Here is a 12,717-nt window from a genome sequence, read left to right as displayed (position 1 = left end):
TAACTTAATGCTGGATTTATCATAAAAAAAGATGAGCGATCTAAAGACACAAATGGGCTGGAATTCTTGGTAACACAGAACAATAAAACAAAACAAAACAAAATCAGTTTCTGCTGTCTGAAGTGGGAAAGAGAAGGGGGTTCTGTGCGCCCCCTGACAATGTTGTGTCTCTTGGCTTCCAGCATCTGCGAGGAGAGCAGCAATTTCCTGCCTCCCAGCCCATCCAGAAAGGACTTGGACAGCAAAAGTGGAACGAAAGTCAGCCGCACGTTCAGCTACCTCAAGAATAAAATGGTCAGCAGTAAGAAGAGCAAAGTAAGTAGCTCCAGATGTTTGTGGCTCACTCGGCCTTGGCGGTTCGGCGCACTGAGCATGGCAGGAAGAGCGTGGAGGTTGATCTTGTGTTAAATATGAGATTCTCATAATCTGAGGTTCTTTTCCTACATAATTGCTTCCCCCTCTGGTGGAGGGTACAAAACACTTGAACGGGTGGGTGGGTGCGCTCAGTTCCAGAGTAAGGAAGGATCTCTCAGCACAGAGAGCCAGAATGGCTTTACTCTCAACAGCAGGTTTAGCAAATGACTCTTTCTTAACGGAAAGCTGCAGGGGAAAACGTGGCCATTTCTGATGGCTGCGGCTCCTGCCTTTTCATCTTGGCTGTCTGGTTTTAGGAAGGAGTTGGATGTCTACAAAGGAACTCTTAGAAAATATTGTGTGACGGGCACATCGAACCTGTTTTATCTTGCATGTATTAACCCTTCCTGTCACCTGCTCTGTTGGTGAAGATGTGAGACTCAGGGGAAAAGTCATACCACGTTTTGTGGCGGTATTGCATTAAGGTGTCAGGTTTGGGGGAGATGTTTTTTTCTAGAAATACGTAATACAGTGGTACCTCGGGTTACATACGCTTCAGGTTACATCTGCTTCAGGTTACAGACTCCGCTAACCCAGAAATAATACCTCGGGTTAAGAACTTTGCTTCAGGATAAGAACAGAAATCGCGTGGCAATGGCGGGAGGCCCCATTAGCTAAAGTGGTGCTTCAGGTTAAGAACAGTTTCAGGTTAAGAACGGACCTCCGGAATGAATTAAGTACTTAACCTGAGGTACCACTGTACTGCTTTTCAACATGTCATTCAGACCCCTGAGTTATTGAATGTACTTCATGGTCAGAATGAAGATATTTTGGTTATTTATTGTTAGCAGTTGAAAACTTGTCAGTATGAAGATACTATTTATTCTTAGCAGTTAGACATGGTATAGACCAGTTTTAAAAGGCTTGGAAGGGACATCAAACCGGCTTGATAGAGAATTGGTCCTAATGGAGAAAATTATCAACAAAATACGATTAGCTGAAGGCAGAGATAATCAAAAATCAATTTCAAGTAAACAGCAGGAGAGATGGAAAAAGTGATTCCTGGATTGTACCATGTCATAGTACGGGTGATGGTGGGATTGCATGGTTTGAATGTTTCCCTATTTGTGGGGGAACTTTGCCCATATTCAACTAGTCTGTCACAGAGAAGTCTGCTGGAAACTCCGTGCACAAGTAAGGCATCCCCATTCATATAAAAGCTGACTAATCGTGGCAGCTGGTGCCCATTGGTACTGGTAGGATTGGTGGCAGAGAGATCAAAGGTGCTGCAGCCAGTAGCAGGTAGAGCCAACTCATTCTAGTTCTGTCTTCATGCTCCTGGCGTTTTGCAAGGGCGACAGAGACTAAGGAAGAGGACACTGGCAGGTAGGGCCACCCCTCCAGGACTGGCTGTAAGCAAGGAAGCAGCTGGGTTGAGGCTGGCTGAGGGCAGGCTGAGGTTAGTGGGGCAGAGCACCAGTCTCCACTGTTGATTATGTATTGCCTGGAAGTGTGCCCAGCATGCACAGGGTCATCAAGGAGGTTTGGGTAATCCTGTGTATTCTGTACACCCAATAGCACCAGTAATCTGGTGCTTTAGAATGAAGATGCTTCTGAATGCTAGTTTCTGGAAACCACAGGAAGGGGGGGTGCTGTTGCACTTAGTTGCTGCTTTGTGGGTTTCCCGCACACATTTGGGTGGCTGCTTTGAGAACAGGATGCTGGCTAAGGGCTCTTCATCTGTTCTTAACACTGCCTGCACAGCCGTGTTCAGCTACAATCATAATCACATTAGTAATCAATGGGTAACCAGCTGTGCTTCTGTGGAATTGTCCTCCTATGTCTGTATTTCTCATAGACATGTTCTGAGAGTCAAGCGAGATCACCTGTCTCCTGCAACCCTTCTGCTCTTCTAAGAAATGCTGGTGGGAAGGACGTTTGTCAAGAGAGGTTTGGAAAGCTGAGCTTAACTTAGTCTTTCCCATGCGGTGTGCCAATAACTTCTCCTTTGGCAGAGCTACGTGATCGCATTAGCGATAGTCCACAGCTAGGACACTGGAAGCAGACGACTGTAAGATGAGTACGGGTGATGCCTTGGAAGGATGATGTAAAAGTCAGGAGCTTTAAAAGCAGACGTTTGTCGGGGTTGTTTTTCTTCTTAGATTAAACCTTCAAAAAACGGAAAACAAAGCCTTAGCTATAGCAATTCTTTCAGTATTAGAGCTGATCAACCTCAAATTGCAAAAAACAACAAAGACTCGTTTCGATATAAAAAGGGGGTGTTAGTCAATTAAGTTTTACTACAGTAAACCCTTTGAAATTAATGGACCTGACTTAGGGCTTATCCACACTTTCCTCTGCTCTTTTTAGGCATGGTCTGTGCTTTAAAGCTCCATATCTGAGTGTTCTTTCTTTTGCTCCAGAAACCGTTCTTTAAAGCTGAATTGGAGCAAACAGCAATCCAAGGAAAGCCCGAATTGAGGTTTGCTCCAGTTGAGCACTAAAGATCTGGTTTTTGCGGGGAAAGCTCCAGGGAAAACACACAGAGAGCTTTTAAGCTCTGCCTGGAAAGAGCGGAGCTAAAGGTAAGTATGGATAAGCCCTTAATCATGTTCATTATTTTCAGTGGGTCTACTCTGAGTAAAACTCAGTTGACTACACACAGAATTTCTTCCTGACAACTTTTTTTTTTTTTGAAGGGATTTGGTATCTTAAACATCACTGCATTGTCCCACAATTTTTCATACAATTCAGTAATCTAAAAAGGAATTTAAAAGTTAATAAGGAAAGAACCCAAAGGCTTGCGTTATTCAGCAGAACAACTATTTGATATGAAGTGGAGTTGCTGTGTATCGATAGCACTTTGGTTGCTATATACAACTTGATTGTAAAAAGCTGCCTTAGTGTGCGGGTGATGATCTTTCCTAAAGATTACAACACTGTTAGACAAAGTTGTGCAAGGGACACTGGCTTCCTTTTGCGGGTGTGTGTGTGTCTCTTGTGTGTACAGACTTCGTGAGAGTTTGTCTGAAGGTGGTGAAAGGCGAAATCCACACATGTGATGTCAGATGTGGGACAGGCAAAAGCTGTGGCTGTGAAGGAACGACCTTAGAGTCTGCTCCCAGTTTTCTCTTTGCAAGCACACTTTGCATTCAGCACTGTTTACCTTTGATGTTGAATGCAAGCTGCACAGCTTTTGGCTGGAGTCGGATCCACCTGATCTCAGGTGGTATCAGGTGATTGACAAGTGCATGGTGGAGGGTTGACCACAATGTGATGTGGCCCTTTGGGCCCTGTGCAGTTTACTGCTCCTGTTTTAGCTATTTGCTGTGGAGGTCTCAGTTTCCATTGCCTTATGCAGGTTATGCCTTTATGAGAGAACATTCAATAAACCACTTAATTCGCTTTGCACAATGTTCCATGAAGCTTGTTAGACATTCTTAAAAATAAAATGTTCAGGGTACAGCAAGTGATATTGCACGTACATATAACAGCTTAGGTCCCAGTTGCTTTATCAGTTCAATCGATTTCACAGCCAGGCTTTCTCCGGATTATAGTCAGAAATTGTTACTGTACTATACACAAAGCAAGCGATTTGTGGATTAAAAAAAGAACAATTTAAAGTAAAAGTTTCATTGCTTAAAACTGGGGGTGGGAAGACCTTTCCTCCCCCTGATGTTGCTGGACTACAACTCCCATCATCCTTTACCATTGGCTATGCTAGCTGGGGGACGCGGGTGGTGCTATGGGTTAAACCACAGAGCCTAGGACTTGCCGATCAGAAGGTCAGTGGTTCAAAACCCTTCGATGGGGTGAGTTCCCGTTGCTCGGTCCCTGCTCCTGCCAACCTAGCAGTTCGAAAGCACATCAAAGTGCAAGTAGATAAATAGGTACCGCCCAGGCGGGAAGGTAAACGGTGTTTCCGTGTGCTGCTCTGGTTCACCAGAAGCGGCTTAGTCATGCTGGCCACATGTCCTGGAAGCTGTACACCGGCTCCCTCGGCCAATAAAGCGAGATGAATGCTACAGCCCCCGAGTCGGTCACGACTAGACCTAATGGTCAGGGGTCCCTTTACCTTTATGCTAGCTAGTGTTGATGGGAGTTTGAGTCAAACAGCACCTGGAGGATCCTCACCCTTGGCTTAAACAAATTATTTATAGATTTATTACATTTATATCTGACCTTTCCTCCAAAAAGCTCAACAATTTTCCCCTCCTCATTTTATCCTCACAACAACCCTGTCATGTAGTTTAGACCAAGACACAATGACTGGCCCAAAGCCATCCAGTGACCTTCATGTCTGAGTGAAGGATTTGAATTCTTGATCTTTTGGTCCTGGTCCCAACATTATAATGCCACACTCAGAAGAATGGTCCTCATCTTGAAGCAGAGCTACATGTTGTAAGGAACCAAGGCTGGGCTTCTTCTTAAAACTGTAGCTGTGTTGAGATTTCTCTCACTCCACCCCCAAAATTCCAGTAACTTAGGGGCATGGAGCCTGCGGTACTCCAGTTGTTGGTGGGCTCCATATTGTCGTCTTGTTGGCTATGTAGGTTAGGTCTGATGGGAGCTGGAGTCCCACAACATCTGAAGAGCCATGGGTTCTCCATCCCTGTGTTACTGGATTGTGTGTGTGTGTGTGTAACTGGAGTCAAGCGTAGGTCAGCAATCATAGCAAAACACTGAGGCCAGTGAAGTTAAATCTTTATTTAAGAAACCAAAACAGCACAGGTCTAGTGATCCCAGCAGCTCGTCCCAGTAGGTCTTGCTCCAACAAGGCAGTTGTGAGGTCTGAAGGTCCCTGCCTTCTCACCATGTCCTAAAGCTCCTCCTCTCCAGGGTCTTTCCCAAGCAGCTGCAAACAGCGCCTGTGTACAGCCTCCCTCTGTTCTGCCCTCTTTGCATGTTCTAGGAGACGAGGGGTAGGGGAGCTGGTTGCAGCAGGAGGGGGAGACTCCCTGGCATCTTCCGTAGCCTGTCTCCTGACCCCACTCCCCTCTGGCACAGCTTTTTCCTGCTCACCAAACACGGTTGCCTCTTCAGTTTCTGACGCCACCTCCTCCCAGTCTGCTGCTTCTTCTCCCTCTGACCACTCATCGTTGCCCCACCACCCTTGGCTCTGAGCCTTCTTCCCCTGGGGAAGTTCCCCAGCCAGTGCCCTCCACCACTTCTCTGCACCCAGCCAGTCCATGACAGCGTCTGTCTCATCATGGCCGCCTGTGTCAGCCGCATATGCTATCCCTGTGCTAACTTCTCATGCGCACTCCCATGATGTCAGGAGCAGGGAGCTTGATGAATGCCCGCCACTTGAGGTGGTCATCATGGGCTCCCTCTAACATGAAGTCCACCATCAGTTAAAGAACTCCTGGTTGTGTTCTGACAGTTTCAACCATCACACATAGGCAGAGCTTCCTTCGTCTTGAATTGCTGGAGGCATTGGCTTTTTCTTGTGTTTTTAAATGTGTACGGGTGTCCTTTCCCCTCTTTTCTTTCTGTTTCAAGAAAAAAAACTCTCAAAAGAGGAATTGAAACAGGAAGTCTCTTTTCAGTGCCTGCTTTTAATATTGCAGGTTGCCGTTACCATCTTCTTAAAGATGCAGCTGTTTCTTTTGGAACTGGCTCTGTACCTGAAAATTGCATAGTGAGCAGTGCAAATCATTACAGTCTGCTGGTTTGCCACCAGCAATCGGAAATGATTATTAGCAAGGGTGTGAGATAAACTCTTGTTATTCTCTCTCTCTCTCTCTCTCTCTCTCTCTCTCTCTGTGTGTGTGTGTGTGTGTGTGTGTCAGAGAGAGCGCACTTCCCCTGCACTCATCTACTACTTTTTCTAAATTTCTTTAAAATCTCTGAGAGATAACAGCTGTCACCTCTCTAGCATCGGAAGGGTTAAGATCCTCTTCGAGGAAACTCGCAAGAAACAGCCCTTCCTTCTCCCCTCCCTCCTTCTCTTGCTCAACTTGTTTCTGACTTCCTTTCCCCCAGACTCCCTTACATGACAGCAGCCTTAGCAGCAAGGAAGGAGGGTTTTCTCCCCACACACCCCGCACTAACCTTATGGATGGATAGGTGTCCGGCGTTGCTCTTCTCGCACTAATATCTCTGGGAATCATGTCCCTAAAATGGAACAGATTATCCGACGTACCCCAGATCACGGTGAGGCTGATCGGACGCTGGCACTTGGAGGTAAGAGTCTGTGTCTTGCCATATAAACGAAGGAAGCGGCCTTCTACTGAAACAGACCATTGGGCCATCTACCTCAATACCTCAGTCTACCTCAAAGGCTCTCCAGGGTTTCAGACAGGGGATACTCTCAGCCATACCTGGAGGGAGATGCTAGGAATTGAATTTGGGACCTTCTGCATGCAGAGGAAATGTTCTACCACTGAGCTACGGCCCTTGGATGCTGAGGCATTAGTTGGTTGTGCCTGATTTGGAGACTGATGTCTTGAAAGTCCAGGTTTGTCTGTCCAGTGGAACAAATCCTCCAAAAACGTTTTTTTCCATTCTGGTGTGGCCTGAACTCTCATGCCATCTCTATTGGATTTGGAAGAAGATTCCATTTTATCTGCTTTCAATGATGGGTCGCGGGTTTCTTTAAAAAAACAAACAAAACATTTTTTGATGGGTGTTTTGAAAAGGCCTTTTCCATTGCTGAAGCTGTTATACACCATTTCCTGTTTTCTAACTGAAGCCAGTGTCTGCTTGCCTGCCTGCCTGTCTCTCTCTTCTCTCTCCTCCTTCCGCCCCCCTTTTCTCTCTCATTATTGGAGTGAGGCTGGTCCTAAACCAAACAAAAGCCATACAATCCCTTAAAAACAAGGGCTATGTTTGTTGGGGAATTTAGAATCTTGGGGCTTGCTTTGGTCCTGCTGGCTGAGAAGCAAAGCGCTCAGGTAAAAGATACCTTTTTAATGGACAAATGGATGCTTAAAGTCCTAAAGTGAGAGATTGTTGACTCACACAGAAGCCTCCTTGAGCCATAGGTGTTGAGAAGAAAACTTAGAATTCACGCTGCATGTGTAGGCGTCTTGTTACCCTCTTTGAGTTATCCGTGCTCTTTGATGTCAAAAGGAGAAGACGGGATTAAGCAATAATGCTACTTAGTGTTTACACAGTCTTTTCTGAGCGTTCAAAGCATCTCAAAACATATTAACTGAGTAATTCTTGCAACAGCTGCCTTCAATAAGTTGGTGTTATTTACCCTCTCTTGTTTGTTTGCTTTTTGTAAAAATTCGACATCGCACCCGTCATTTCAATTAGGCGTCTTACAAGTATAGAATAGAACAGTTCTTCGCAGTTACAATATATGGAGCCAGTGTGGCACAGAGCTAGGGAGCGAGGCAGTTCTGGGTCCAGATTGCTATTCAGCCGTGAAACTCACTGGAAGACCCTCAGCTGAAATTCCCTGTGACCAACACAAACTACCTCTCAGGCTTGTTTTGAGGACACAGTAGGGATCAGCAACCATTAACACTTAAAAGCTGTGGAACATTGAGACACCTTGGCAAATAAAAAGGCCTTTGCTTGCCAAGGATTCATTACCAGGCATGTCTCTCTGTGGGGAGAGTTCCGTGACTGTAGTGCCACCACCGAAAAGGCCCTTTCTTCAGTCTCAACTCATGTCACCTCAGACGGACAGAGGCCTCCGAAGATAATCTCAATACTTGGGCAGGTTCATTTAGGCATAGATGACAGTCCTTAGGTAACCTGGGTCCTAAACCAGCAAACAGGCAGCTAACCAGTGACAGTATTTAAGAACCGTTCTGGTATGTTCTTTCAAAACTGGTCTCAGCCAACGCTCTAGAAACTATATCATGGCCCTCCTGGATTTTCCAAATAACCTCCTACAATGCATTAGAGGTCAGGCCAGTGGTCCATCCATCTAGCCTGCATCCTGTCCTCACAGTGGACAACCAGATACTTGTAGGAAGCTCACAATCAGAACCTGACTACTACAGCATCACTCTCTGCTTGAGATTCTCAGCAACTGGCGTTCAGAAAGATATTGCCTTTCCAATGGCTATGCTTAATCTGGCCCAAGCTTGCTCTGTTCAGGAAGCGTTGAAGATAAGAGAAGTGTGTGTCGTCAGGCCACTTAGTAAGTTCATGACTAAGGTAAAATTGTAAATTTCACGATGTTAGCCACCGCACCAAGCAACTTTCTTGGTTCTAGTTCTCACTGACGCGATAAACCTCCATCTGGGTTGTACCATTTCAGTCAGGTGGAGGCCTGCGTGACAGAATGCCTCTACTTATAAAAAGCATTTCCTTTACATACAAAACTTGCATGTCAAAGACAAGGATTTCAGCCTAGCCTTTTCTGTGTAGGTTTTTGGGGTTATGCGTGCATGAGAGAGAGAGTTCCATCCTTTGAGACCCCACGTGGTTCAGCACAGATTCATGTTCAGCACAGTGAGGGAGAAGGGCTGTTTGTAAAATTCGCTTTTATTCAAGATTTTCTTGTGTAACAAACAAACAAAGGGGTTAAATCGGCAGAAGGGCTTCTTGAGGGTGAGAGTAAAGTTCCTCAAATGCTGTGTGCAGATCATGTTGGGGGGGGGGCAGGGACACAAGGTGTGCGAAAGGCAGATGCAAAAAAGAGCAAAATTTCTTCCTCATCACTGTTACTTGGGGGGTTGAAAGTGTATTTCCTTTTGCTCCAACTTGTTTTTGCAGACTGAAGGATCTCATTTGAATCCTGAGAATGGCAACGTTGTAAATTCCTAGTCCTCTGAATATTTTAAAGCAGCAGTGCCCAGTGTAGTTGTTCTTTGTTCCAGTGATTTATTGGGGGGAGGGGCTACGTTCTTCACCCAGCAATGTCTCTCCCAGATTAAAATTCACGATTTGTATCATTGATAGGAGTTCAATAGTAACGAAAGCTTCCGTGGTTTCTGAAAAGAAGTAAGTTTTGGATTGAAACCGGCTTGACAGCGAGTGTAGTTTTCAGCAACTCTTGGCAATTTTTTTTGGCGAGGGTAGCCAACATGGTGCAGTCTGGAAACTGACAGGCTCCCATCAGCCAGCCAGCATGGTCTAATTTAGGGAAGCTTTTAATGTTTAATGTTTTATCGTGTTTTTAATATTCTGTTGGGAGCTTCCCAGAGAGGCTAGGGAAACCCAGCCAGATGGGTGGGGTATAAGTAATGATATTATTATTATTATTATTATTATTATTATTATTATTATTTTATTTTTATTTTTATTTTTATTTTTATTTTTATTTATTTTATTTTCTAGTGGTCAGGGATGATGGGAGTTGCAGTCTAGCACCATCTGGAGGCATTACACAGGCTACCCCAGGGTTAAGGCCACAGTTAAAGCATCTTTGCTTAGTAGCCTCCACTACTCTCCCAAGTCATTGCATCCTTGGAATCAGGGTAGCAAACTTAGGCTCAGGATAAAACACCTATGGAAGCCACAGCAGACAAGCAGCCCAGCTCTGCTCACGTTTACTTGAAAGTAAATCTCACAAAATTCAGTGGTGCTTACTTCCGAGGAAGTGTGTTTACAGAAGGATTGATGCCTCAGACAGGCCTGGTTGAAAGAAGGATTGCTTGCTACAGCTGTATAACTTTGCATTCTCGTTTTGGAATGTAGTGCTTGAAGTGGGGCTGATAAGACTTCCCTCAGGGGTTACAGTCAGAATTGTAGGTATGTGCTGTGCTCCTTGAGACACTTAGGACTGAATTCAGAGAGACACGGAGATGCAGAATTACGTAGCATGTTACCAAGATTTGCATGTGTCATCCAGGGGGCTCAGAGCTTTTCCTCCTGAAGACTGCAGGGCTTGCCATAATTTTTGTAGCCATTCCGCTATCGCTGCCAACCCTTTCAGCTTCCCTCCTGCAGTTAACTGTGTTGCTGCCGCTCGGGCAGCTGCTTGGAACGGATAGAATTAAACAGACTTGCAAATCATCCTTTGTCCTCCGAAATACTATTAGAGGTCTGTGGCTTGACAAGTGCCATAAATATCTGCCAATTCATACTAAATATGACCGAGTTCATCAGTCATAAGAACATAATAAGGAGACTGCTGAATCAGACCAAATTGGGTCCACCTATCCCAGCATCCTGTTCTTACACTAACCAATTGGATACCCATGGGAAACTCAAAAGAAGGACTTGAGTCCAGTAGTACTCTTCTCACTTTTGATGGTCAGCAACAGGTATTCAGAGGCAATAATGCCTTACCTCTGACAGTGGAGGTAGACCATTGCCCTGTGGCTAAACAACCACTGATAGCCTTATCCTGCATTAATTTATCTAATCTCAAACCAAAAAACCATCTAAGTTGGTGGCTATCACTGTGATAGGTACCCACTATTTGTGCTTTCCAGAAGCAATTAAAAACAGTTTTCTTTGGAATGGAGGTCTTTCGTGGACTACTTAAAAAAGCATTAGAGTCAAATGAAATTGTGAGTGGGATTCAAGATAAAAGCAAGTGGAAGAAAAACGACAAGATAATCGTAATAGAGGATTTTTGGTTGTAGATAAAGATAAAATGCAGAAGAAAAGGTTTGAACAAAAGCACAGTGGAGGTGAGAGTGGGAAGTCAACTCGTGAAATAATGTAATGGTTTGATTGGAAGGTTATTGTGAAAATGTTTGAAAAAATTAATTACACACACACACACACACTTTTCTTTCAACAGGCTTTTCCAGCTAGATGGAAATATCTCTCCTGTAGATAAAACAAAAAAATTTTTTTCCTTCCAGTAGCACCTTAAAGACCAACTAAGTTAGTTCTTGGTATGAGCTTTCGTGTGCATGCACACTTCTTCAGATACTTCAGATACTTCAGAATTTTTTTTTGTTTTGACTATGGCAGACCAACACGGCTACCTTTCTGTCTCCTGTAGATGTTTGCTTTGTGTTGCGTTTAAACCTAGCTTGTGTTTTTTTGTTCTTAAAAACAACAACCACCTAGTTTAGCTGTTTTTATGATACGTTTGTAAATTGCCTTGACACACGCAAAGAAAGGTGATTCATAAATTAATAAAAGTGCAATAGTAAAAAATCTTACAGGAGTGAATGCCCACAGGCACTTGCAAAGGTAAATACTTACAACCTTGGTCATGTGGCTGATTCAGATGTGCCTCATTCTGAATGTCCACAGCCAATGACTCAGGACTGAGCTTGGTGTGAGACAGAATGGGAGGTGAGAATACCTGTGGTGTCCAGTGATATGGCTCCCAAATATGTTTTCCCTCAGGTGAAAAGTGTCTTATACACACACAGAACAAAGAGCTCATTGTCTTTGGGGTTTCCCATCCTCACACATTTATTTTCTTTCTTTCTTTTAGGAAAAAGAGAAAGATAAGGAGAAAACAAAAGAGAAGGACAAAGACTCCAAGGAAAAGGACAAGAAGATGATAAATGGGCACCTCTTCAGTGCCACTCCGACAGTGGGGCCTATCCATTGTTGCCACTGTTTGAAGCCTTTTAACAAGGATTCCTTTGCCTGTGCAAGTGAGTGGCATTTTTCTGCCCTGTGTTCTATTGTGGACAGACGTGTGGAGCATTATTTTCCAATCAAAATGTAGATGGGTGATGGTGAAATTAACAAAAGTGGCTGCCATTTTGGTCCTAGAGAGCAATTTAATAGACTCCAAATTGGTTCCAACAATAAGGCCAATTTGAACACCCAGAACAAGCCAAATTTATTTATTTTATATCTTGCCTTTACATGTTATCCACCCAACAACCTTGTGATGTAGGTTAGGGTGAGAGTTGGTGACTGGCCGCAAGGTGACCCATTGAGCTCCATGGATGATTTGGGAGATTTGAATCCAGTCTTCACCCAGCGCTAAGCATTGTACAAAGTAAACAGTAGCAAAGAAACAAGGACAACAACAAAAAATCATTAAAAAAATTTCCAGTGTTCTGTGGCGGAGTTAGAGAGTGTTGGACTTAGACCAGGGAAATCTGGGTTCAAATGAATGGATGACCTTGAGTCAGTCTTGGCTTGCAAGGTTGTTGTGGATATAAAAATGGGGGTGCTGTTCTTTGTTAGAGACCTGGTGTGCCCCCCCCTCCAGAAGTTGAAATCAGGAGGTGTTTGAATGGTTCAGTGTCAGGAGAGCTGAAACCCTTTGCCCTTGGTGTATGACATCATCGCAAAAAAACGAAAATTGGTTTTGCAGTAAGGACCATTTTCATAAGGAAGTATTGATTAAAATCCTTGCTTTCCTGTTACGATTTTGCATACCTCTGCTAATGACCTTCTTGACTGCAATGCGTTCATTTTCAATCACTTCTCACACATCTAGTAGTTCTGGTCTTCAGTTTATATGCTTACTAGTTCGTTCACATGACTGGGCAAAATGTGATGCCTTTCAGAATGTAAAATTCTGTTTAG

The 12,717-nt window shown here is 44.2% G+C and overlaps 1 protein-coding gene across 8 annotated transcripts in view; it reads left to right on the top strand.

Moving 5' to 3' along the window:
• AKAP13 (A-kinase anchoring protein 13) overlaps positions 1 to 12,717 on the top strand; it is a 243,912-nt gene that overhangs the window by 204,931 nt on the left and 26,264 nt on the right. For all 8 annotated transcript variants that reach the window (XM_053365802.1, XM_053365801.1, XM_053365806.1 and 5 more), the window contains 2 exons: positions 183 to 315; positions 11,663 to 11,828. In XM_053365802.1, the coding sequence (XP_053221777.1) occupies positions 183 to 315; positions 11,663 to 11,828 (299 nt within the window). The remainder of the gene's footprint in view (positions 1 to 182; positions 316 to 11,662; positions 11,829 to 12,717) is intronic.

The sequence above is a fragment of the Podarcis raffonei genome, chromosome 14, assembly GCF_027172205.1.
Source record: "Podarcis raffonei isolate rPodRaf1 chromosome 14, rPodRaf1.pri, whole genome shotgun sequence".
Taxonomy (NCBI): domain Eukaryota; kingdom Metazoa; phylum Chordata; class Lepidosauria; order Squamata; family Lacertidae; genus Podarcis; species Podarcis raffonei.
Note: the sequence above shows the minus strand (reverse complement) of the source record. Positions and strands in the feature narration are given on the sequence as shown.